At 44.9% G+C, this 23,469-nt stretch overlaps 1 protein-coding gene across 1 annotated transcript in view; it reads left to right on the top strand.

The window, feature by feature from the left end:
* The window catches only part of adgb (androglobin), a 94,659-nt gene that overhangs the window by 48,906 nt on the left and 22,284 nt on the right, over window positions 1–23,469 (top strand). Inside the window, exons 13-19 of the mRNA XM_038968025.1 lie at window positions 291–441; window positions 12,440–12,482; window positions 16,820–16,944; window positions 19,107–19,220; window positions 20,047–20,155; window positions 21,952–22,087; window positions 23,345–23,459. Of these exons, the coding sequence (XP_038823953.1) occupies window positions 291–441; window positions 12,440–12,482; window positions 16,820–16,944; window positions 19,107–19,220; window positions 20,047–20,155; window positions 21,952–22,087; window positions 23,345–23,459 (793 nt within the window). The remainder of the gene's footprint in view (window positions 1–290; window positions 442–12,439; window positions 12,483–16,819; window positions 16,945–19,106; window positions 19,221–20,046; window positions 20,156–21,951; window positions 22,088–23,344; window positions 23,460–23,469) is intronic.

Genomic DNA, 23,469 nt, shown 5'->3' with positions numbered 1-23,469 from the left:
GTGTTGGTTTGTAACAGTGTTCATTGACCTATCACTGTGGTTACTGTACTATATAATGTAGTCTGTCATTGTATGTTTTGACAGTGTGAATAACTGTGTTATACTGCCCATGGTGCGTGATGTGTATAGATCTACGATGCGTGTATTTGATATGACCTGTGTCTGTCTGTGTGTATGATCCTGTAGGTGATATGATATATGCGTGATGTTCCCATATGTGATTTGATGTGAATGATGTGTGTGTATATGATGCTTGTACATGATATGATGTGTATGACATGTGTTCCAAGGGAGGCCCAGCAGAGCAGTCACAGGAAGCGTGCATGCAGCTCCACGCTGGCGTCCTTCGCCGAGACAGAGGAGAGCGAGAGCCGAGGGGCCCCGGAGCCCAGTACTGCACGACACAGCATCAACTCACTGTGCGAAGTGGACACAGCTGAGGTAGAATGGACACCACAGCCACTGAGCCACACCTGACCTGGTCCATGAGAGGGGGTCTTGAAAATATATTTTCCCCCAAACTCCATCAGAGATGTGTACAGAACTAGACTTCCTGCTAGATCTCTTGCTGTTAGTAAACATAAACTCATACACTGACCAAAAGCATTAAGCCTTTAGTGGGTCATAAGATCTCTCTCTGCTCTAGTCTCTCTCTCCCTCTGTCCTTTCTCCCTCCCTCCCTCTCTCTCTCGCTCTCTCTCGCTCACTCGCTCTTTCTCCCTCCCTCCCTCTCTCTCTCTCTCTCTCTCTCTCTCTCTCTCTCTCTCTCTCTCTCTCTCTCTCTCTCTCTCTCCCTCTCTCTCTCTCTCCCTTTGTCATTTCTCCCTCCCTCCCTCCCTCTCTCTCTCTCTCTCTCTCGCTCTTTCTCCCTCCCTCTCTCGCTCTCTCTCTCGCTCTCTCTCTCGCTCTTTCTCCCTCCCTCTCTCGCTCTCTCTCTCTCGCTCTCTCTCTCTCTCTCATATTCTGCTAGTCTGTTTAGGGTTCATCAGGGCAACTTCAGTTGCAGCGACAACGCGATACTCACTCGCCCCCGTCCCAATGTCACTTCTGCTGTCTCCCAGGCGACCGGTGACCAGGGGGAGATCTGTACTAAAGACGGAAAAAAAACAGATAGAGAGAAAGTCACATAAAGGGAGAGGTCGTATGTTCTGGCGATAGAAATGCAGCTCAATTAGATGGTAAGCCATCAGTGTCTGTGTCTCCTAGGGGGTTCATTACACTTCACTCCTAGCTGCTGCCTGATGCCACCACAAAAATGCATTAATAATAAATCGCCCTCTTGCGTAACGATAGAGGGGTTAGCACTGTTTCGGGCAGGGTCATTTGGTGTGTGTGTGTGTGCGTCTGTGTGTTCCTGTGTGCTCAGGGCCATATGTAATGTGAGGGTATATTTCTATAATAATCCGCCCAGCCCAACCTTAGTCCAACAGAGTGAAGTGAACCTTTTGTATCTCCCAAAGGTGACAATAACATGATCTCCATAATGCTCTGGACTACTGGGCCCTCTCAGCTATTTTAAAGGAGAGCCGAAGCAGACTTTCCTATCGAAGAGCTGTTTTTTACCCCAGGAATGCTAAGAATGTGGTTCACCACCTAAGCCCACCACAGTGACACAGCGTCAGCCATACTACATGTCTACATATCCCAGAATGCAACAGGCCCCATAATGCTGCAGTTTCGTACATGTCACTGACCCCATTGAGCTACGAGCAATTAATGATTAAACTACTACAATGACCTTCTGCATTTCACACAGTTCAGCTAGAGTTGTCTTGACTTTTCCGTGTCTTTCATTGCAGACACTTATAGTAGGAAGTAGCTTAGAGGTTGAGAAGTGTGTCTTAAGACAACAGGCCAACTCTGGCTGACACTTGCTGCTGAAAATTAAAGTCACTTCACGGTTGGATTGGAGTCGGCCCCATGAAGGATGTGATTGAAAGACCGTACCCGTGCAGGTTTCTCCCCCAGATTTTTTAACAAGGTGGTTCTGCTGAGTACGTTGGGGGGAGACCATTTCCTGAAATCTAGAGCAAAAAAATACCCTTAAATTATAACATTGTTGTATTTATTACATAGTGGCACAGCCAGTGCACAACGTGGCGCAGTGCCACTCTTACATACTTTGGGAAGAACCGTACCATGCCCACTATAGGCCTGCTGCTGGAGGGAAATAACATACTGTAGTTGTGTCTGTTCACGGAACCAAGGTTCATGTCATTTTGTGATTATTGTACACTGCTCAAAAAAATAAAGGGAACACTTAAACAACACAATGTAACTCCAAGTCAATCACACTTCTGTGAAATCAAACTGTCCACTTAGGAAGCAACACTGATTGACAATAAATTTCACATGCTGTTGTGCAAATGGAATAGACAAAAGGTGGAAATTATAGGCAATTAGCAAGACACCCCCAATAAAGGAATGGTTCTGCAGGTGGTGACCACAGACCACTTCTCAGTTCCTATGCTTCCTGGCTGATGTTTTGGTCACTTTTGAATGCTGGCGGTGCTTTCACTCTAGTGGTAGCATGAGACGGAGTCTACAACCCACACAAGTGGCTCAGGTAGTGCAGTTCATCCAGGATGGCACATCAATGCGAGCTGTGGCAAAAAGGTTTGCTGTGTCTGTCAGCGTAGTGTCCAGAGCATGGAGGCGCTACCAGGAGACAGGCCAGTACATCAGGAGACGTGGAGGAGGCCGTAGGAGGGCAACAACCCAGCAGCAGGACCGCTACCTCTGCCTTTGTGCAAGGAGGAGCACTACCAGAGCCCTGCAAAATGACCTCCAGCAGGCCACAAATGTGCATGTGTCAGCATATGGTCTCACAAGGGGTCTGAGGATCTCATCTCGGTACCTAATGGCAGTCAGGCTACCTCTGGCGAGCACATGGAGGGCTGTGCGGCCCCACAAAGAAATGCCACCCCACACCATGACTGACCCACCGCCAAACCGGTCATGCTGGAGGATGTTGCAGGCAGCAGAACGTTCTCCACGGCGTCTCCAGACTCTGTCACGTCTGTCACATGTGCTCATGTGCTCAGTGTGAACCTGCTTTCATCTGTGAAGAGCACAGGGCGCCAGTGGCGAATTTGCCAATCTTGGTGTTCTCTGGCAAATGCCAAACGTCCTGCACGGTGTTGGGCTGTAAGCACAACCCCCACCTGTGGACGTCGGGCCCTCATACCACCCTCATGGAGTCTGTTTCTGACCGTTTGAGCAGACACATGCACATTTGTGGCCTGCTGGAGGTCATTTTGCAGGGCTCTGGTAGTGCTCCTCCTTGCACAAAGGCAGAGGTAGCGGTCCTGCTGCTGGGTTGTTGCCCTCCTACGGCCTCCTCCACGTCTCCTGATGTACTGGCCTGTCTCCTGGTAGCGCCTCCATGCTCTGGACACTACGCTGACAGACACAGAAAACCTTTTTGCCACAGCTCGCATTGATGTGCCATCCTGGATGAACTGCACTACCTGAGCCACTTGTGTGGGTTGTAGACTCCGTCTCATGCTACCACCAAGATAGAACTGCCAAAGGGGGTGGAGTTAGCCTGCAGAGTTCGATCACTGCCTCATTGCCTGCGTCCGTAATGGGTCCGCGGTCAAACGACCACCCCTCATCACTGTCAAACGCTCCCTAAAACACTTCAGCGAGCAGGCCTTTCTAATCGACCTGGCCCGGGTATCCTGGAAGGATGTTGACCTCATTCCGTCAGTAGAGGATGCCTGGTAATTCTTTAAAAGTGCTTTCCACACCATCTTAAATAAGCATGCCCCATTCAATAAAAAAAAAAACTAAGAACAGACATAGCCCTTGGTTCACTCCAGACCTGACTGCCCTTGACCAGCACAAAACATCCTGTGGCGTACTGCATTAGCATTGAATAGCCCCCGCGATATGCAACTTTTCAGGGAAGTTAGGAACCAATAAACACAGGCAGTTAGGAAAGCAAAGGCTAGCTTTCTCAAACAGAAATTTGCATCCTGTAGCACAAACTCCAAAATGTTCTGGGACACTGTAAAGTCCATGGAGAATAAGAGCAGTTGCCCACTGCACTGCGGCTAGGAAACACTGTCACCATCGATAAATCTACAATAATCGATAATTTCAAGAAGCATTTTTCTACGGCTAGCCATGCTTTCCACCTGGCTACCCCTACCCCGGTCAACAGCTCTGCACCCCCCACAGCATCTTGCCCAAGCCTCCCCATTTCTCCTTCACCCAAATCCAGATAGCTGATGTTCTGAAAGAGCTGCAAAACTTGAACCCCTACAAATAGCTGGGCTAGACAATCTGGACCCTCTCTTTCTAAAATGATCCGCCGCAATTGTTGCAACCCCTATTACTAGCCTGTTCAACCTCTCTTTCGCATCGTCTGAGATCCCTAAAGATTGGAAAGTTGCCGCAGTCATCCCCCTCTTCACTCTAGACCCAAACTGTTACAGACCTATAGAAAGGCAGGGTAGGATAGATATAGTCTTTGAAAGCCAAGTTAACAAACAGATCACCGACCATTTCGAATCCCACCGTACCTTTTCCGCTTTGCAATCTGGTTTCCGAGCTGGTCATGGGTGCACCTCAGCCACACTCAAGGTCCTAAACGATATCATAACCACCATCGATAAAAGACAATACTGTGCAGCCGTCTTCATCGACCTGGCCAAGGCTTTCAACTCCCATCAATCACTGTATTCTTATCGGCAGACTCAACAGCCTTGGTTCCTCAAATGACTGCCTCGCCTGGTTCACCAACTACTTCTCAGATAGAGTTCAGTGTGTCAAATCGGATGGTCTGTTGACCGGAACTCTGGCAGTCTCTATGGGAGTACCACAGGGTTCAATTCTCGGGCCGACTCTTTTCTCTGTAAATATCAATGACGTTGCTCTTGCTGCGGGTGATTCCTTGATCCACCTCTATGCAGACAACACCATTCTGTATACATCTGGCCCTTCTTTGGACACTGTGTTAACAAACCTCCAAACAAGCTTCAATGCCATACAACACTCCTTCCGTGGCCTCCAACTGCTCTTAAATGCAAGCAAAACTAAATGCATGCTCTTCAACCGATCGCTGCCCACACCCGCCCGCCCGTTTACTATCACTACTCTGGACGGTTCTGACTTAGAATATGTGGACAACTACAAATACCTAGGTGTCTGGTTCGACTGTAAGCTCTCCTTTCAGACTCCCATTAAGCATCTCCAATCCAAAATTAAATCTAGAATCGGCTTCCTATTTCGCAACTATGCATCCTTCACTCATGCTGCCAAACATACCCTCGTAAAACTGACTATCCTACCGATCCTTGACTTCGGCAATGTCATTTACAAAATAGCCTCCAACACTCTACTCGGCAAATTGGATGTAGTCTATCACAGTGCCATCCGTTTTGTCACCAAAGCCCCATATACTACCCACCACTGCGACCTGTATGCTCTCGTTGGTTGGCCCTCACTTCATATTTGTCGCCAAACCCACTGGCTCCAGGTGATCTATAAGTCTTTGCTAGGTAAAGCCCCGCCTTATCTCAGCTCACTGGTCACCATAGCAGCACCCACCTGTAGCACGCACTCCAGCAGGTATATTTCACTGGTCACCCCCAAAGCCAACTCCTACTTTGGCTGCCTTTCTTTGCAGTTCTCTGCTGCCAATGACTGGAACGAATTGCAAAAATCACTGAAGCTGGAGACATATCTCCCTCGCTAACTTTAAGCATCAGCTGTTAGAACAGCTTACCGATCTTTGCACCTGTACATAGCCCATTTGTAAATAGCTCACCCAACTACCTCATCCCCATATTGTTATTTTTTTTCTTCTCCTTTGCACCCCAGTATCTCTACTTGCACATTCATCTTCTGCACATCTGTCACTCCAGTGTTTAATTGCTAAATTGTAATTATTTCGCCACTATGGCCTATATATTGCCTTACCTCCCTAATCTTACTACATTTGCACACACTGTATATAGTCTTTTCTATTGTGTTATTGATTGTACATTTGTTTATGCCATGTGTAACTCTGTGCTGTTTGTGTCGCACTGCTTTGCTCTATCTTGGCCAGGTCGCAGTTGTAAATGAGAACTTGTTCTCAACTAGCCTACCTGGTTAAATAAAGGTGAAATAATACAATAAAACATTTGGAAAGGCACACACCTGTCTATATAAGGTCCCACAGTTGACAGTCCATATCAGAGCAAAAATCAAGACATTGACCACAGAGCTGGAATCAGGAATTGACCACAGAGCTCAGAGACAGGATTGTGTTGAGGCACAGATCTGGGGAAGAGTACCAAAAAATGTCTGCAGCATTGAAGGTCCCAAGAACACAGTGGCCTCCATCATTCTTGAATGGAAGAAGTTTGGAACCACCAATACTTTTCTGGCCGCCCAGCCAAACTGAGCAATCAGGGGAGAATGGCCTTTGTCAGGGAGGTGACAAAGAACCCGATGGTCACACTGACATAGCTCTAGAGTTCCTCTGTGGGGATGGGAGATCCTTCCAGAAGGACAACCGTCTCTGCAGCACTCCACCAATAAGGCCTTTATTATAGAGTGACCAGACGTAAGCCACTCCTCAGATAAAGGCACATGACAGCCCGCTTGGAGTTTGCCAAAAGGCACCTAAAGACTCTCAGACCATGAGAAACAAGATTATCTGGTCTGATGAAAGTAAGATTGAACTCTTTGGCCTGAATGCCAAGCGTCACGTCAGGAGGAAACCTGGCACAATCCCTACGGTGAAGCATGATGGTGGCAGCATCATGCTTAGGGATGTTTTTCAGTGGCAGGGACTGGGAGACTAGTCAGGATCAAGGCAAAGATGAACGGAGCAAAGTACAGAGATCCTTGATGAAAACCTGCTCCAGAGCGCTCAGGACCTCAGACTGGGGTGAAGGTTCAACTTCCAACAGGACAACGACCGTAAGCACACAAACAAGACAATGCATGAGTGGCTTGGGGACAAGTCTCTAAATGTCCTTCAGTGGCCCAGCCAGAGCCCGGACTTGAACCTGATCAAACATATTTTGAGAGACCTGAAAATAGCTGTGCAGCAACACTTCCCATCCAACCTGATAGAGCTTGAAAGCATCTGCAGAGAAGAATGGGAGAAACTCCCCAAATACAGGTGTGCCAAGCTTGTAGCGTCATACCCAAGAATACTCAAATCAAATACTCATTTGTTCATTTGTCACGTGCACCAAATACAACAGGTGTAGACCTTACAGTGAAATGCTTACTTACAGGTTCTAACCAATAGTGCAAAAAAGGTATTAGGTGAACAAGAGGTAGGTAAAAAAATAAAACAACAGTAAAAATATATACAGTAGCGAGGCTATAAAAGTAGCGAGGCTACATAGACACCGATTAGTCAGGCTGATTGAGCTAGTATGTAGATATGGTTAAAGTGACTATGCATATATGATGAACAGAGAGTAGCAGTAGCATATAAGAGGGGTTGGCGGGTTGTGGGTGGGACACAATGCAGATAGCCCGGTTAGCCAATGTGCAGGAGCACTGGTTGGTCGGCCCAATTGAGGTAGTATGTACATGAATGTATAGTTAAAGTGACTATGCATGTATGATAAACAGAGAGTAGCAGCAGTGCTAAAAGAAGGGTCGGGGGGTTTGGGGGGGCACACAATGCAAATAGTCCGTGTAGCCATTTGATTACCTGTTCAGGAGTCTTATGGCTTGGGGGTAAAAACTGTTGAGAAGCCTTTTTGTCCTAGACTTGGCACTCCGGTACCGCTTGCCATGCGGTAGTAGAGAGAACAGTCTATGACTGGGGTGGCAGGGGTCTTTGATAATTTTTAGGGCCTTCCTCTGACACAGCCTAGTGTAGAGGTCCTGGATGGCAGGCAGCTTAGCCCCAGTGATGTAGTGGGCCGTACGCACTACCCTCTGTAGTGCCTTGCGGTCAGAGGCCGAGCAATTGCTGTACCAGGCAGTGATGCAACCAGTCAGGATGCTCTCGATGTTGCAGCTGTAGAACCTTTTGATGATCTGAGGACCCATGCCAAATCTTTTTAGTTTCCTGAGGGGGAATAGGCTTTGTCGTGCCCTCTTCACGACTGTCTTGGTGGGTTTGGACCATTGTAGTTTGTTGTTGATGTGCACACCAAGGAACTTGAAGCTCTCAACCTGCTCCACTATAGCCCCGTCGATGAGAATGGGGACGTGCTCGGTCTTCCTGTTTCTGTAGTCCACAATCATCTCCTTAGTCTTGCTTACGTTGAGGGATAGGTTGTTATTCTGGCACTACCCGGCCAGGTCTCTGACCTCCTCCATATAGGCTGTCTCGTCGTTGTCGGTGATCAGGCCTACCACTGTTGGGTCGTCTGCAAACTTAATGATGGTGTTGGAGTTGTGCCTGGCCATGCAGCTGTGGGTGAACAGGGAGTACAGGAGGGGACTGAGCACGCACCCCTGGGGAGCTCCAGTGTTGAGGATCAGCGTGGCAGATGTATTGCTACCTACCCTCACCACCTGGGGGCGGCACGTCAGGAAGTCCAGGATCCAGTTGCAGAGGGAGGTGTTTAGTCCCAGGGTCCTTAGCTTTGTGATGAGCTTTGAGGGTACTATGGTGTTGAACGCTGAGCTGTAGTCAATGAAGAGCATTCTCACGTAAGTGTTCCTTTTGTCCAGGTGGGAAAGGGCAGTGTGGAGTGCAATCGAGATTGCATCATCCGTGGATCTGTTTGGGCGGTATGCAAATTGGAGTGGGTCTCGGGTTTCTGGGATAATGGTGTTGATGTGAGCCATTACCAACCTTTCAAAGCACTTCATGGCTACGGACGTGAGAGCTACGGGTCTGTGGTCATTTAGGCTGTTTGCCTTTGTGTTCTTGGGCACAGGGACTATGGTTGTCTGCTTGAAACATGTTGGTATTACAGACTCAATCAGGGACATGTTGAAAATGTCAGGGAAGACACCTGCCAGTTGGTCAGCACATGCCCGGAGCACACATCCTGGTAATCCGTCTGGCTCTGCGTATGTTGACCTGTTTAAAGGTCTTACTCACGTCGGCTGTGGAGAGCGTGATCACACAGTCGTCCGGAACAGCTGATGCTCTCATGCATGCCTCAGTGTTGGTTGTATCGAAGCGAGCATAGAAGTGATTTAGCTCGTCTGGTAGGCTCGTGTCACTGGCCAGCTCGTTGCTGTGCTTCCCTTTTGTAGTCTGTAATAGTTTGCAAGACCTCAAGGCTGTAATCTCTGCCAAAGGTGCTTCAACAAAGTACTCAGTAAAGGGTCTGAATACTTATGTAATAACCTGTTTTTGCTTTGTCATTATGGGGTATTGTGTGTAGATTGATGAGGGAAAGAAATATTTAATAAATTTTAGAATAAGGCTCTAACCTAACAAAATGTGGAAAAAGTCAAGGGGTCTGAATTCTTTCAGAATGCACTGTAGATGCACCAAATAAACAGTAGTAGTGGGTCAGTAACCAGGAGCTTCGAAGCGCGAGGTTAAACTTCTCCTCTGTTTTGGTCCCATAGCTGCCACGTTGTAGCAGCGTGAAGTGCACCTGGGCACATGCTCTGTGTGACTTGCATCACGCTCATCTCCATGGGCACGTTCCTCTGCTTAGACGTTGCTGACGCCTGCCAGATCTTACAACACCTGGATAGGTATTTTACGTATCAGCTTAACCACATCATGGTTGCATCCCCCTGCTTAGACGTTGCATGTGTCAAGCAAGGGTTGCATGTCACGTCATTGACTGTGCAGTCGGCACCAGACTGCTATATCATATGATGTGGTTAGATGATACATGTAATATCTATGTAGACGTCAAAGATACAATTATTTTGAGAAACTAAAGCTATTAATGAAAAAACAATTTAGTAAACTGAAATAAAATTATTTGACTATTTCAGTTTACTAAATTGTTTTTTCATTAATAGTTTTAGTTTCAGTTTACTGTAATAACCTTGCTGAACACTACTAGCATGTAATCACTGGTATGGACCCTGTGGTCAGTGGATGGAGTTTTCTACTCTGTTGAAGAGGATATGCTAAGTGTTACAGTGTGACTTGTTACATGGCTGTTATCGGTCGGAGGAGGAAAGGAGGTGGTCAAGTGTGTCTCCCCCATCACAAAACCCAGTTCTTCATCTTGTTCCCTCGCATGACACACACACACACACACACACACACACACACACACACACACACACACACACACACACACACACACCTCTGTGACTCATAGCAGGCCATGGTCTGAAGTCACATCAAAATAACCCAGAATTGTAATTTACATCATTTACGCATATACTGTATGTCAGTCAGACATTTAAGCAATAAGGCATGAAAACCCAGGGATTGTCGTGTGATAACTCCCGACTAAGGGCTGTTCTTAGGCCCAAGGCGAAGCGGAAATATGTTGGCAACCGTTATAAAACTTTGTTTTGAGCATTTGAAATATTTACCTGAATTCCTTACCACCCTACTAAATGTGTCACTACTGAAACATAGTGAACAAGTCACAATACAGGGAGAACCATGCACAGTACTGATCAATTTGATGAACCTTTTATTTGCATACCAAATTAACAAAATATGAAGACAAAAAAGACTGATTTTCAGAACTGTAAAATGCTCAATGTTGATTGTATGAATCTGAAATGTGTTAATTGATTGAATTACTTATGCATCTTACTCATTGTGTTGTTAGATGTTTAAATAATCACTTTACCTTTCTGTATTTTGGCCAAATAACAGACGTTTTGGTGTCAAGTGCCTATCTTGATGCATATACAGTAACTTGTTTTAGGATAGACATTGTCATTGAAAGCTTCCACCATTTAATAAAAGTAGCGAACCTTGGTGGGGATTCCTATGGGTCGGGAGGGATCAGCCAATGATTAGAGAGCATTGTCTTCTTCAAATTGGGTTGCCTATGGTTTGTAAACCAAAGACTAAGGTAGTATCCAGGAGCCCAGACCAAGCTTTATACTCGGACATTGGTCCCAAGATCCAGACCCAGTGAGTTGAGAACATGACAAGCTAAAGACTGAATTGATGTGGTATTAAGTGGCCTCAAGATTAAGAGTCCATGGGCCCCTTTCTTCAAGTAGAGTAAACTTGAGTACAGTACAGTCTCTATGGTGTCAACTGTTTCGGTTATGACCGTTTCGGTTTGGACAATCTTGTCTTATTTTGGACTTTAAAGAATCCCCATAGCCAACATTGTGGCTGGTTATCATTCATTTGGACAGCAAACATATATTTTAGTCCCAAAATCGTACTTCACATATTTCTTGAAATATTAGAAGTTTGGTAGAGACACTTCTAAAAAATACATGAAGAAGTGTGCAATCCCATCACCTGGTGATATGTGCAGGGGTGTGGCTTAAATCACATTAATTCTACAGTATTTTAATGTGTGTGTTTCAGTGGTGACTGCATTTATTTATTTATTTTTTAACAGAACTACTAATTAGATCAATATCTTCCAAGGTATATAATAGAACAACTCACAATGTTCTATTGAAATAATTGTAAAAAAAAAAAAAAAAAAACATTAATTGCTTTATTTTCAAACATGTTTAGGAGTCAGTGTTTGGGACAGGCTCCTCTCTATAGAAATAGGTGTATAAACAATGACTTAGTACAATATTTCATTTAACAATATGTTTGTTATTGCCTTAGATTGAATTAGAAGGTATCATGATGTAAATAAATATCCTTAGTTTGGAGACTTAACTGTTTTTTTAAATAGCTTTTTTTGGGGGTGGGACTGCAATTTGCACCACTTTTTTAGAATCACTTCATATATTATGCATTACTTTTGACCAGTGCCCTATTGGCCCTGGTCAAAAGTAGTGCTCTATGTAGTGAATAGGGTGCCATTTCCCGATTCAGCCCCTCTACAGTATGTCTTAATTAGCTTGTTGAGAGGAACATGACATGTAAGTGTTTTCGTAATCCCTGGAACAGTTTCGTAATCCCTGGAACTGAGAAACATGCTCTGGTACACAACACAATGCCTGCCCTCTACATCTGTTAACAAGCTAAGTAACATGATTACAGTCTACATGCAGTGTTCATTTAGCTGGGGAGGAAGGAGTCCCCTTGCCTTGTCACATTGAGGTATGTCTGCCTGGTGTTCCCGTGCCAGATAGCTCTCACGCTCTCTCACACTCTCTCACCCTCTCTCACGCTCTCTCTCTCTCTCTCTCTCTCTCTATCTCTCTCTCTCTCTCTCTCTCTCTGTCTCTCTGTCTCTCTGTCTCTCTGTCTGCAGTTCAGTTGGGATAGGAGGATTACTACAGGCATCTACTGTATAGACCCTCTGCTGCTCAACTGTGACATGCCTTTCAGGTTCTCTCTCTCTGTTTCTCTCGCTCTCTCTCTCTCTCTCTCTCCTTGCCTCTTCCTCTCCCCCAATGTTTGTAACTGGTTCTTTCTCCCCCCATCTCTATATCCCTTTAGATTATAGCAGATGAGAAGAAGAAGGATGACAATACAACCAATGGTAAAGGCTATCTCAATTCTACCCAACCACACCACACAGTACATACATCACATAATACTACAGTGCTATACACTGATCAATGTGATTCATTACTATCACTGAAAGTGACAATAACATATTGTGAAAACCAACTTATATTTCATTAATATTACTGTAAGAAGTGCATCCATTTATTTGATGGTGGTTTGTAAAGCCATGGTATGTCACTATTAGTGTAATGTACAGATGTGTTTAGGAACCGTGTGTCCCCCCCCTTCCTCTCCTCCTTCCCTCCCATCCTCTTCCCCCTTACCCTCCCTCCTTGGCTGAGACTCTTTGAAGATGCGGCTGGGATTATGCTTTATGACAACCGTCCAATTATCCAGCCTCCCTCTCTCCCCTCTTTTCGTTGCCCGGTAACACCTGCCATTGGAGTAACAGGATGACCATTGCTCAGTACGGCGCGTTTGCCTATATCCCTATGTAGCTCCACAAGGATCGTCTTCTCTTTGAGTGGAACTTCACTGATATATGATCAATGATATGTATGTTTACATGGAAGCATTATGTGGGAGTGAGCAGTGTTGATCTGAGTCCTGAGTCCTGAATATATGTTAAATGTATGGGCCCCAGATGCCACATGGCCTACTGTAGATCAGCACAGAGCGATTTCTGTATGAGTCACTAGAAAAACTATTTATATTTAAAAAAAAAAAGCTATTTATATTTAATAGCGACACTATCTCAAAGCCATAAAATGTGTCATAAAAAAATCTATCCTATCTATTCAGCTGATACTTATTCATTTCCTTAGTTTTGGGGTTTAATTTGTAAAGACTTCAAATGTTGCTATAGACAATGATTATGTTTGATCTACTGTATACAGTGGGGCAAAAAAGTATTTAGTCAGCCACCAATTGTGCAAGTTCTCCCACTTAAAAAGATGAGAGAGGCCTGTAATTTTCATCATAGGTACACTTCAACTATGACAGACAAAATGAGAAAAAAAATCCAGAAAATCACATTGTAGGATTTTTAATGAATTTATTTGCAAATTATTGTGGAAAATAATTATTTGGTCAATAACAAAAGTGTATCTCAATACTTTGTTATATACCCTTTGTTGGCAATGACAGAGGTCAAACGTTTTCTGTAAGTCTTCACAAGGTTTTCACACACTGTTGCTGGTATTTTGGCCCATTCCTCCATGCAGATCTCCTCTAGAGCAGTGATGTTTTGGGGCTGTTGCTGGGCAACACGGACTTTCAACTCCCTCCAAAGATTTTCTATGGGGTTGAGATCTGGAGACTGGCTAGGCCACTCCAGGACCTTGAAATGCTTCTTACGAAGCCACTCCTTCGTTGCCTGGGCGGTGTGTTTGGGATCATTGTCATGCTGAAAGACCCAGCCACGTTTCATCTTCAATGCCCTTGCTGATGGAAGGAGGTTTTCACTCAAAATCTCACGATACGTGGACCCATTCATTCTTTCCTTTACACGGATCAGTCGTCCTGGTCCCTTTGCAGAAAAACAGCCCCAAAGCATGATGTTTCCACCCCCTTGCTTCACAGTAGGTATGGTGTTCTTTGGATGCAACTCAGCATTCTTTGTCCTCCAAACACGACGAGTTGAGTTTTTACCAAAAAGTTATATTTTGGTTTGACCATATGACATTCTCCCAATCTTCTTCTGGATCATCCAAATGCTCTCTAGCAAACTTCAGACGGGCCTGGACATGTACTGGCTTAAGCAGGGGGACACGTCTGGCACTGCAGGATTTGTGATGGTAGGCTTTGTTACTTTGGTCCCAGCTCTCTGCAGGTCATTCACTAGGTCCCCCTGTGTGGTTCTCGGATTTTTGCTCACCGTTCTTGTGATCATTTTGACCCCACGGGGTGAGATCTTGCGTGGCGCCCCAGATCGAGGGAGATTATCAGTGGTCTTGTATGTCTTCCATTTCCTAATAATTGCTCCCGCAGTTGATTTCTTCAAACCAAGCTGCTTACCTATTGCAGATTCAGTCTTCCCAGCCTGGTGCAGGTCTACAATTTTGTTTCTGGTGTCCTTTGACAGCTCTTTGGTCTTGGCCATAGTGGAGTTTGGAGTGTGACTGTTTGAGGTTGTGGACAGGTGTCTTTTATACTGATAACAAGTTCAAACAGGTGCCATTAATACAGGTAACGAGTGGAGGACAGAGGAGCCTCTTAAAGAAGGTCTGTGAGAGCCAGAAATCTTGCTTGTTTGTAGGTGACCAAATACTTATTTTCCACCATAATTTGCAAATAAATTCATTAAAAATCCTACAATGTGATTTTACTTTTTCCCCCACTGTAGTTCATGAATAACTCTCGTATATGTTGATTATGTTTGATCTACTGGACAGTTCATGAATAGCTCTCATGCAATTTGATTATGTTTGATCTACTGTACAGTTCATGATTAGCTCTCATTTACTTTGATTACAGTTGAAGTCGGAAGTTTACATACACCTTAGCCAAACACATTCAAACTCAGTTTTTCATACTTCCTGACATTTAATTCTAGTAAAAATGCCCTGTTTTAGGTTAGTTAGGATCACCACTTTATTTTAAGAATGTGAAATGTCAGAAAAATAGTAGAGAGAATGATTTACTTCAGCTTTTATTTCTTTCATCACATTCCCAGTGGGTCAGAAGTTTACATACACTCAATTAGTATTTGGTAGCATTGCCTTTAAATTGTTTAACTTGGGTCAAACGTTTTGGGTAGCCTTCCACAAGCTGGGTGAATTTTGGCCCATTCCTCCTGACAGAGCCGGTGTAACTGAGTCAGGTTTGTAGGCTTCCTTGCTCGCACACGCTTTTTCAGTTCTGCCCACCAGTGCTTCATGGTTGGGATGGTGTTCTTCGACTTGCAAGCATCCCCCTTTTTCCTCCAAACATAACGATGGTCATTATGGCCAAACAGTTCTATTTTTGTTTCATCAGACCAGAGGACATTTCTCCAAAAAGTACGATCTTAGTCCCCATGTGCAGTTGCAAACTGTAGTCTGGCTTTTTAATGGCGGTTTTGGAGCAGTGGCTTCTTCCTTGCTGAGCGGCCTTTCAGGTTATGTCGATATAGGACTCATTTTACTGTGGATATAGATACTTTTGTACCTGTTTCCTCCAGCATCTTCACAAGGTCCTTTGCTGTTGTTCTGGGATTGATTTGCACTTTTCGCACAAAAGTACATTCATCTCTAAGAGAAAGAACGCGTCTCCTTTCTGAGCGGTATGACGGCTGCGTGGTCCCATGGTGTTTATACTTGCGTACTATTGTTTGTACAGATGAACATTTACATTTACATTTTACATTTTAGTCATTTAGCAGATGCTCTTATCCAGAGCGACTTACAGTAGAGTGCATACATTTTATTACATTTTTACATACTGAGACAAGGATATCCCTACCGGCCAAACCCTCCCTAACCCGGACGACGCTATGCCAATTGTGCGTCGCCCCACGGACCTCCCGGTTGCGGCCGGCTGCGACAGAGCCTGGGCGCGAACCCAGCCCAGCCTGGGCGCGAACCCAGAGACTCTGGTGGCGCAGCTAGCACTGCGATGCAGTGCCCTAGACCACTGCGCCACCCGGGAGTGGTGGCGGTACCTTCAGGCATTTGTAAATTGCTCCCAAGGATGAACCAGTCTTGTGGAGGTCTCCAATTTTTCTTCTGTGGTCTTGGCTGATTTCTTTTGATTTTCCCATGATGTCAAGCAAAGAGGCCCTGAGTTTGAAGGTTGGCCTTGAAATACATCCACAGGTATACCTCCAATTGACTCAAATGATGTCAATTAGCCTATCAGAAGCTTCTAAAGCCATGACATAATTTTCTGGAATTTTCCAAGCAGTGTAAAGGCACAGTCAATTTAGTGTATGTAAACTTCTGACCCACTGGAATTGTGATGCAGTGAATTATACAGTGAAATAATCTGTCTGTAAACAATTGTTGGAAAAATTACTTGTGTCATGCACGAAGTAGATGTCCTCACCGACTTGCCAAAACTATAGTTTGTTAACAATAAATGTGTGGTGTGGTAGAAAAACAAGTTTTAATGACTCGAACCTAAGTGTATGTAAACTTCCGACTTCAACTGTGTGTTTGATCTACTGTACAGTTCATGAATAACTCTCATATACTTTGATCATGTTTGATCTACTGTATAGTTCATGAATTTCTCTCATATACTTTGTAGCTCACAATAATATAGATCAAAAGCAGCTAACCAATCAATTCTATAGCTTTTACACAACGCTTTCTCATCATGATCTGTGTCCGTTTGAAATGTTCTCCAACATTTCAGCCATAGTCACTTTGTGACCTGTCCTCTCTGCAGATCAGGAGGTGTGTGAGACTGCCCCAGCCACAGAGCGGTCCAAACAGGCTAAGGAGCCCAGCCCGGCACTGCTGAAGTCTCAGGATTTGTTTGTTTCTGAGAAGCCTATGTTACAGGAGTCCTGGGTAGACCTGGATGACTTCTCCAAGTGCTTCCAGTAAGACCCATTGGTTTATAGCTATGTAGTACTGTGTTTCTATGGCTCTGAAGACCACTACTCTTTCTCTTACAGTCCAAGGGGTTGATGCAAAATTCTGGTTTGTTTTTTCAGGACACTTGTGGTTTTCCACAAGCCAAACACGTATCCAAACCATTTCCAGAAATCCCATTTCAAGGTAAATGTATTCCTAAGTAAGGTCTAAGCTTTTTTTCAATGATATCTACTAACCTAACATATGGAATTGTTTTAGGATATTAATAAAAAAGATTTTGTATTTTAGGACCCCTGTAGGTATACAAAATATTTATACAACGGGTGGGTCTAATTCTGAATGCTGATTGGTTAAAACCGCATTCCAGCCGGTGTCTATTCCACAAGTTGCCACCGGCTAAATCTATGGTGTTAAAATGCTTATTTACTCTGTTCCATCTGACTGCGCAATCCACTGTCTCATCAGCCCAGCCAGGCAATTTATAAACTTGACTTCCACTATAAAAAGCATCTAGACATTATCTCACATTTCTTTTAGACTAACATTTAGTTTTCAACAGCGGAGATTTGTATAAACCTTGCTGTCTGTCTCCGACATTTGCAACATTGTTTCAATATTGAAATTCGATCTCCTGCTATCCCATAGTAATGAACGTGTCGGGACGAGGCAGGCATGCAGTGTTTCTCAACCAGTCATGAATCATGAAATCATGAATCAGCTGACATAATTTTTATGGATATATTCCAAAAAAAAAGTAAATAGATAAAAAAAAAAAATGAAACGCACTCTTTCCAACTTTCCAGTTTGAAGTGATTGTGTTACTGTAGCTGTGTTGTTGGCTAGTTCCTCTGAACAACAGTGTTCTGACGAGTGAGCACATATTCTATGCCAGGTGAAATCGCGCCTCATTAGCTCATTGTAATGGATGTGTCCAAATAAATGTCACTAGAAAACAGCTTGTGCAAATGCTGCTACTGTTGTTATTCTGGCTGCGCTTTTTGATGTGACTGTAAATTAGCTGTAGCTGGCTAGCTAGCAAGCATGGGATGAGAACGTTGACAGCCAGTATGGTAATGGCACATTTAGAACGAACTACTGGGTCGCTCGCGTCCATAGATACAGAACAAAAAGACTGAACAACTGGGTCACGTCTCTAGAAACCCTAGATTTGTGTTGGGACATCTTGTGGAAGGATGAAATAGTATGAATAAATTAATCAAAATAAAGTTTTTAAATGTCAATCATTATTTTATACAACATAACACGTTGTATAAAAGTGTTAATGCCCGAGAAGCCGGTGTTTGGAGGATATATTGGCACGGTTTTCCGGCCCTCGACGAACACCTGTGCCAATATATCCTCCAAACACCGGCTTCTCGGGCATTATCACTTAAGTGGAAACATTATTTGATGAAACATTGAAGCAATGCAGGTGCTTCTACACCTGCATTGCTTGCTGTTTGGGGTTTTAGGCTGGGTTTCTGTACAGCACTTCGAGATATTAGCTGAGGTACGAAGGGCTATATAAAATAAACTTGATTTGATTTGATTTGAATTTGCCCTAACTGCTATTAGCCCATAGAAACAGATTGAATAACACACAAATACATGGCAAAAAAGATAATTCAGAAAGAATTATGGTTTGATGGGAAAAATCTATAAATGTGTATTATATTCCATGTAGAAAAAATAACATTCACTTCCAGTCATTTTTACTGCACAGTAATTTTGTAGGGAGTTGGGACGGTGGCGTCTTTGGTTCCCACGCGGCTTCTGAACGTCGTGAAACAGACGACACGTACATGTTCGTGACAGCCTCAGCTTTTCAGAATGGGATCATAATAGTTTGCAGCTCAAACCGTTCAAACCGTTTACAGACTTTTTTTCTTGAGCAAAAGCATTCTGAAGATCCTCTCTCGTCTCACAAAAACCGCTCTACCGCTGCTCCCAGCCATCCCACAGGCTAATGGCTGACTCCGGCGGGCTCAGTTGATTGATGCAAAAATGCCCAGAATTATTTAGCTCAAACACAGACTTTTATTGGTAAGAGTTTTAAGAGCATCCATACAATACATGGAGTGAAAACGGTGTGATGGTGTTGATAAATGGAATGACATCCCTGATTTTGTCATCAGAGCACCATCTCCTCCAAAGTGTCATCCATGGCTCTGAACTGCCCTGTAGGCTCCACCCACTCTGCTGCTACACCTGTACGCCACCCAGGCTCCTCTGCTGCTGCACATATTCAGGTACAATACAAACCTGTACAGCTACACCTGAACAGCTACACCTTACTGTAGCATCCATGCACCTTAACTTCACTGTGTCTGCAGCGCTAAATACTAAATACAGGGGGGCAAAAATACCATGCTGCAGCCTGTATCCAGTAATATATTATAGCTACCTCTATCATTGGCATGTGTACTGTGTTTGTCAAACTCAAAGCTTCTTTAAATTGCACGGAGCTAACTCTCCTTCCACTATACATGCGTGCTTTGACACACTCCCACCTGCCCAATCTGCCTTCCCTGTCGCCCAGCCACACCTCACAGTGCCCTCTGCTGTTGTGTTTCCACAGGTACACCTTCTCTACTGATGGGCTCTACTGTCCCGCACGCTGTACTGCACCTCAGATTTTTTAGCAGCCCACAGTGTTAGGAGTGCAGCCACCCTCTCTGGTGGCCTGTGTGTGCGTGCATGTGGGATTGAGATGGAGCGGTTGACTCCTTTTGTCCCGGGCACGTCTGTGTCGCTCGCTCTTTATCTGTCTTTTTCTCTGTCTCTAGCTCTGTGGCTCTCTGTCCTTCCATACTCCCATCTCCTTTCTTATTCCTTATGTTGCCGCCTTGCATGCTCTCTCTCTCTCTCTCTCTCTCTCTCTCTCTCTCTCTATATATATATATATATATATATATATATATATATATATATATATATATATATATATATATATCCCCTTCTCTCTCTCTCTCTCTCTCTCTCTCTCTCTCTCCTCTCTCTCCCCCCTCTTTTCCTTCTCCTCCCCTCTATACTGATGAGTGTAGCTTGGTGCTGTCTGTCTGTGTGTTTCTCCAGTCTCCAGATGAGAAGGGCTCTCACTACCTGTTGGTGGACAGCCTGCAGCCTTCCCACATCCTCATCAGCTTCTCTGCTTTGGTACACTGGGGAGAGACAGCCGATGAGAGTAAGGGCATAGCATACAAAAACACCCACATGCATGGACGTACACACACACACTCACATGTGCTCATGCGCACACACACAGGTATACAGCATACACCCACACACACTTGGACATGCACACACCATGCGCATACCACAGGCACATGCTTATATCGCACTCAAACATCATGCACAGACAAACCACTTACAAACACGCACACGGTGTGTACGTTTCATAATAAAATGAACACAGCACCCATCTACGCACACTCATACTCATCCACTCTCACTCAATTGCAAACACACGCAAATCACACGTCTCCATATCAAGACTTACTAAACAATAGAAAGAGTACACTATCTGTCTATCTATCTGTCTATCTGTCTGTCTATCTATCTATCTATCTATCTATCTATCTATCTATCTATCTATCTATCTATCTATCTATCTCTATCTATCTCTCTTTCTCTCTCTCTATATATATATATATATATATATATATATATATATATATATATATATATATATATATATATATATATATATATACACACAAAAGTATGTGGAAACCCCTTCAAATAAGTGGATTCAGCTTTTTCAGCCACGCTCGATGCTGACAGGTGTATAAAATCGAGCACACAGGCATGCAATCTCCATAGACAAACAGTGGCAGTAACAATGGCCTTGCTGAAGAGCTCAATTACTTTTAACGCAGGACTGTCATACGATGCCACCTTTCCAAGGTCAGTTTGTCAAATTTCAGTTTGTCTAATTTCTGCCCTACTACAGATGTCATTGTGAAGTGGAAATGTATTGGAGCAACAACGGCTCAACCGCGAAGTGGTAGGCCACACAAACTTACAGAACGGGACCTCCAAGAGCTGAAGTGCGTAGCTCTTAAAAATCGTCTGTCCTCGGTTGCAACACTCACTACCGAGTTCCAAACTGCCTCTGGAAGAAACATCAGCACAAGAACTGTTCGTCGGGAGCTTCATGAAATGGGTTTCCATGGCCAAGCAGCCACACGTAAGCCTAAGATCACCATGTGCAATGCCAAGCGTCGGCTGGAGTGGTGTAAAGCTCGCCGAGCAGTGGAACCGCGTTCTCTGGAGTGATGAATCACACTTCACCCTGTAGCAGTCCGACGGACTAATCTGGGTTTGGCAGATGCAATGATTACACTACAATACCTGCCCGAATGTATAGTGCCAACTGTAACGTTTGGTGGTGGAGGAATAATGGTCTGCGGCTGTTTTTCATGTTTCGGCCTAGGCCCCGTTGTTCCAGTGAAGGGAAATCTTAACGCTACAGCATCAAATTATATTCTAGACGATTTTGTGCTTCTAACTTTGTGGCAACAGTTTGGGGAATGCACTTTCCTGTTTCAGCATGACAATGCCCCTGTGCACAAAGCGAGGTCCATACAGAAATGGCTTTTCGAGATCGGAGAGGAAGAACTAGACTGGCCTTCACAGAGCACTGACCTCACCCCCATCAAACACCTTTGGGATGAATTGGAACGCCGACTGCGAGACAGGCCCAACATCAGTGCCCGACCTCCCTAATGCTCTTGTGGAAGAAAGTCCCCGCAGCAATGTTCCAACATGTAGTGGAAAGCCATCCCAGAAGAGTGGAGGATGTTACAGCAGCAAAGGGAGGACCAACTCCATATTAATGCCCATGATTTTGGAATGATATGTTAAACGAGCAGGTGTCCACATCATTTTGGTCATGTAGTGTACCATTATAACCCATCAACAGCACTTGTGTGCCTTTTGTGTTCGGGCCATCTGTTTATATCTTCTGTCTTCTTGTAGAGAAGGAGAGTCCTGCGTGCAGGTCCGGAGTTCTCATAGCAGAGCCCTACTCCTGGAAGAGTCTGCTACGTCAGCTACCTGTCCTCCACATCCAGACCACTGCCTGCAAGGCTGCCCTGCTGGTCCTCCCCCCTGGGTAAGACCTGGCTCAACCTGGCCTGACCACCCTCACCACCAGCCATACATATACAAACTGTTGTTGGCACCAGACATTTCATGACACTCTGAAGCAGTAACATGGTGCCCATGTTCCAAAGTTGGCCGTCATCAGGGTGCATACAAGCCTCACCACACCCTCCTGATGTTTGGATGTTGAACTTTTGCCCTTATGAGACCAGTATTTTATATGGTTTTATTGATGAAAATAACCCAACGTAACCTTTACACTGTTAACTTAACTGCTGATTTCCAAAGCTACAGCTGAAACCTCACACCATCGATATATCTTTTACAGTTAGATCTGACGCTCTGAGAAAAAAACTTGCCCTAGTCTCTATTAATGGCTTCTGGTTGGCCTAGAAGCAGGGGGCCTAGTTTCTGGGGTCAGGCGGAAGGGACGCGGAGCTACAATTACCACTGTGCCGTGGTGTAAACGTAACACTTAGCGTACCACACGTCCCTGAGTGATTGAAGTGGGGGGGGGGGGGGGGGGGGGGGGGGGGGGGGGGGGCTGTTTCCGCCAAATGATAATGAACTCAATCTCAACCTCTCACTCTTCTTCGCGCTCTCTCTTTTCAACCCTTTTCTATCTCTCCATCTCCCCCCCCCCCCGATCTCTGTTTCACACACACAGTCAATCTACAGTATCTCTCCCTCTTTTATATTTCTCCCGCTTCATTTTCTCGCTCAACCACTTCCCTCTCCCCTCCATCCGTTATTCTATTCTCTTACACCCAACACAAGTCAGGTCTATTGTCATCGATCATGTCTGGCTGCGATGGCTGTAGTATGCCAAGCTTATGGGATGGAGGAGTCCGGCTCCACTCTGTCAGGCTGGCTGTGTTCTAGCAGGGCTGTGAGCTGCTGTGGGCCACGGTGCGTTAGAACGACTGCTCTACGAGTGGACCACACTTGACCCAGGCAGCCAGGAAGACATGACTGCCAGACAGAGACATGGCTTTGTAATTGGGTCTGAGGGGAAGGGATTATTAACCTACTGTGTATGGAAATGAATCTGTAGAGCTGACTAGGCCTCAGTGCAGCAGCTCTAAGCGGACTAGCGCTGTCATTGGGTTTCTATCAATTCTAAGTTTCATGGTTTGTTATCTGGTGAGGGGTTGGTTTCACATAATTTTAGGGCTAATCTGATCCCTCTCTCTTTCCTCTCACTTACCCCCTCTCTATCCCTCCATTCTCTACTCTCGCCCTCACCCCCTCTCCTCCCCTGCCCTAGGCGTCATGTCCTGTGCATCCACACGAGGGCGCCTCTGGGCTACCACGTCCACCTGTACAGCATGGCACCCTTCGTTTTCGGAGACGAGGAGACCGTCATGCCTCACCTTGGCAAGGTACGTTAGA

The sequence above is a fragment of the Salvelinus namaycush genome, chromosome 29 (assembly GCF_016432855.1).
Source record: "Salvelinus namaycush isolate Seneca chromosome 29, SaNama_1.0, whole genome shotgun sequence".
NCBI classification, from domain to species: domain Eukaryota; kingdom Metazoa; phylum Chordata; class Actinopteri; order Salmoniformes; family Salmonidae; genus Salvelinus; species Salvelinus namaycush.
This window is presented reverse-complemented; position numbering and strand designations above follow the sequence as displayed.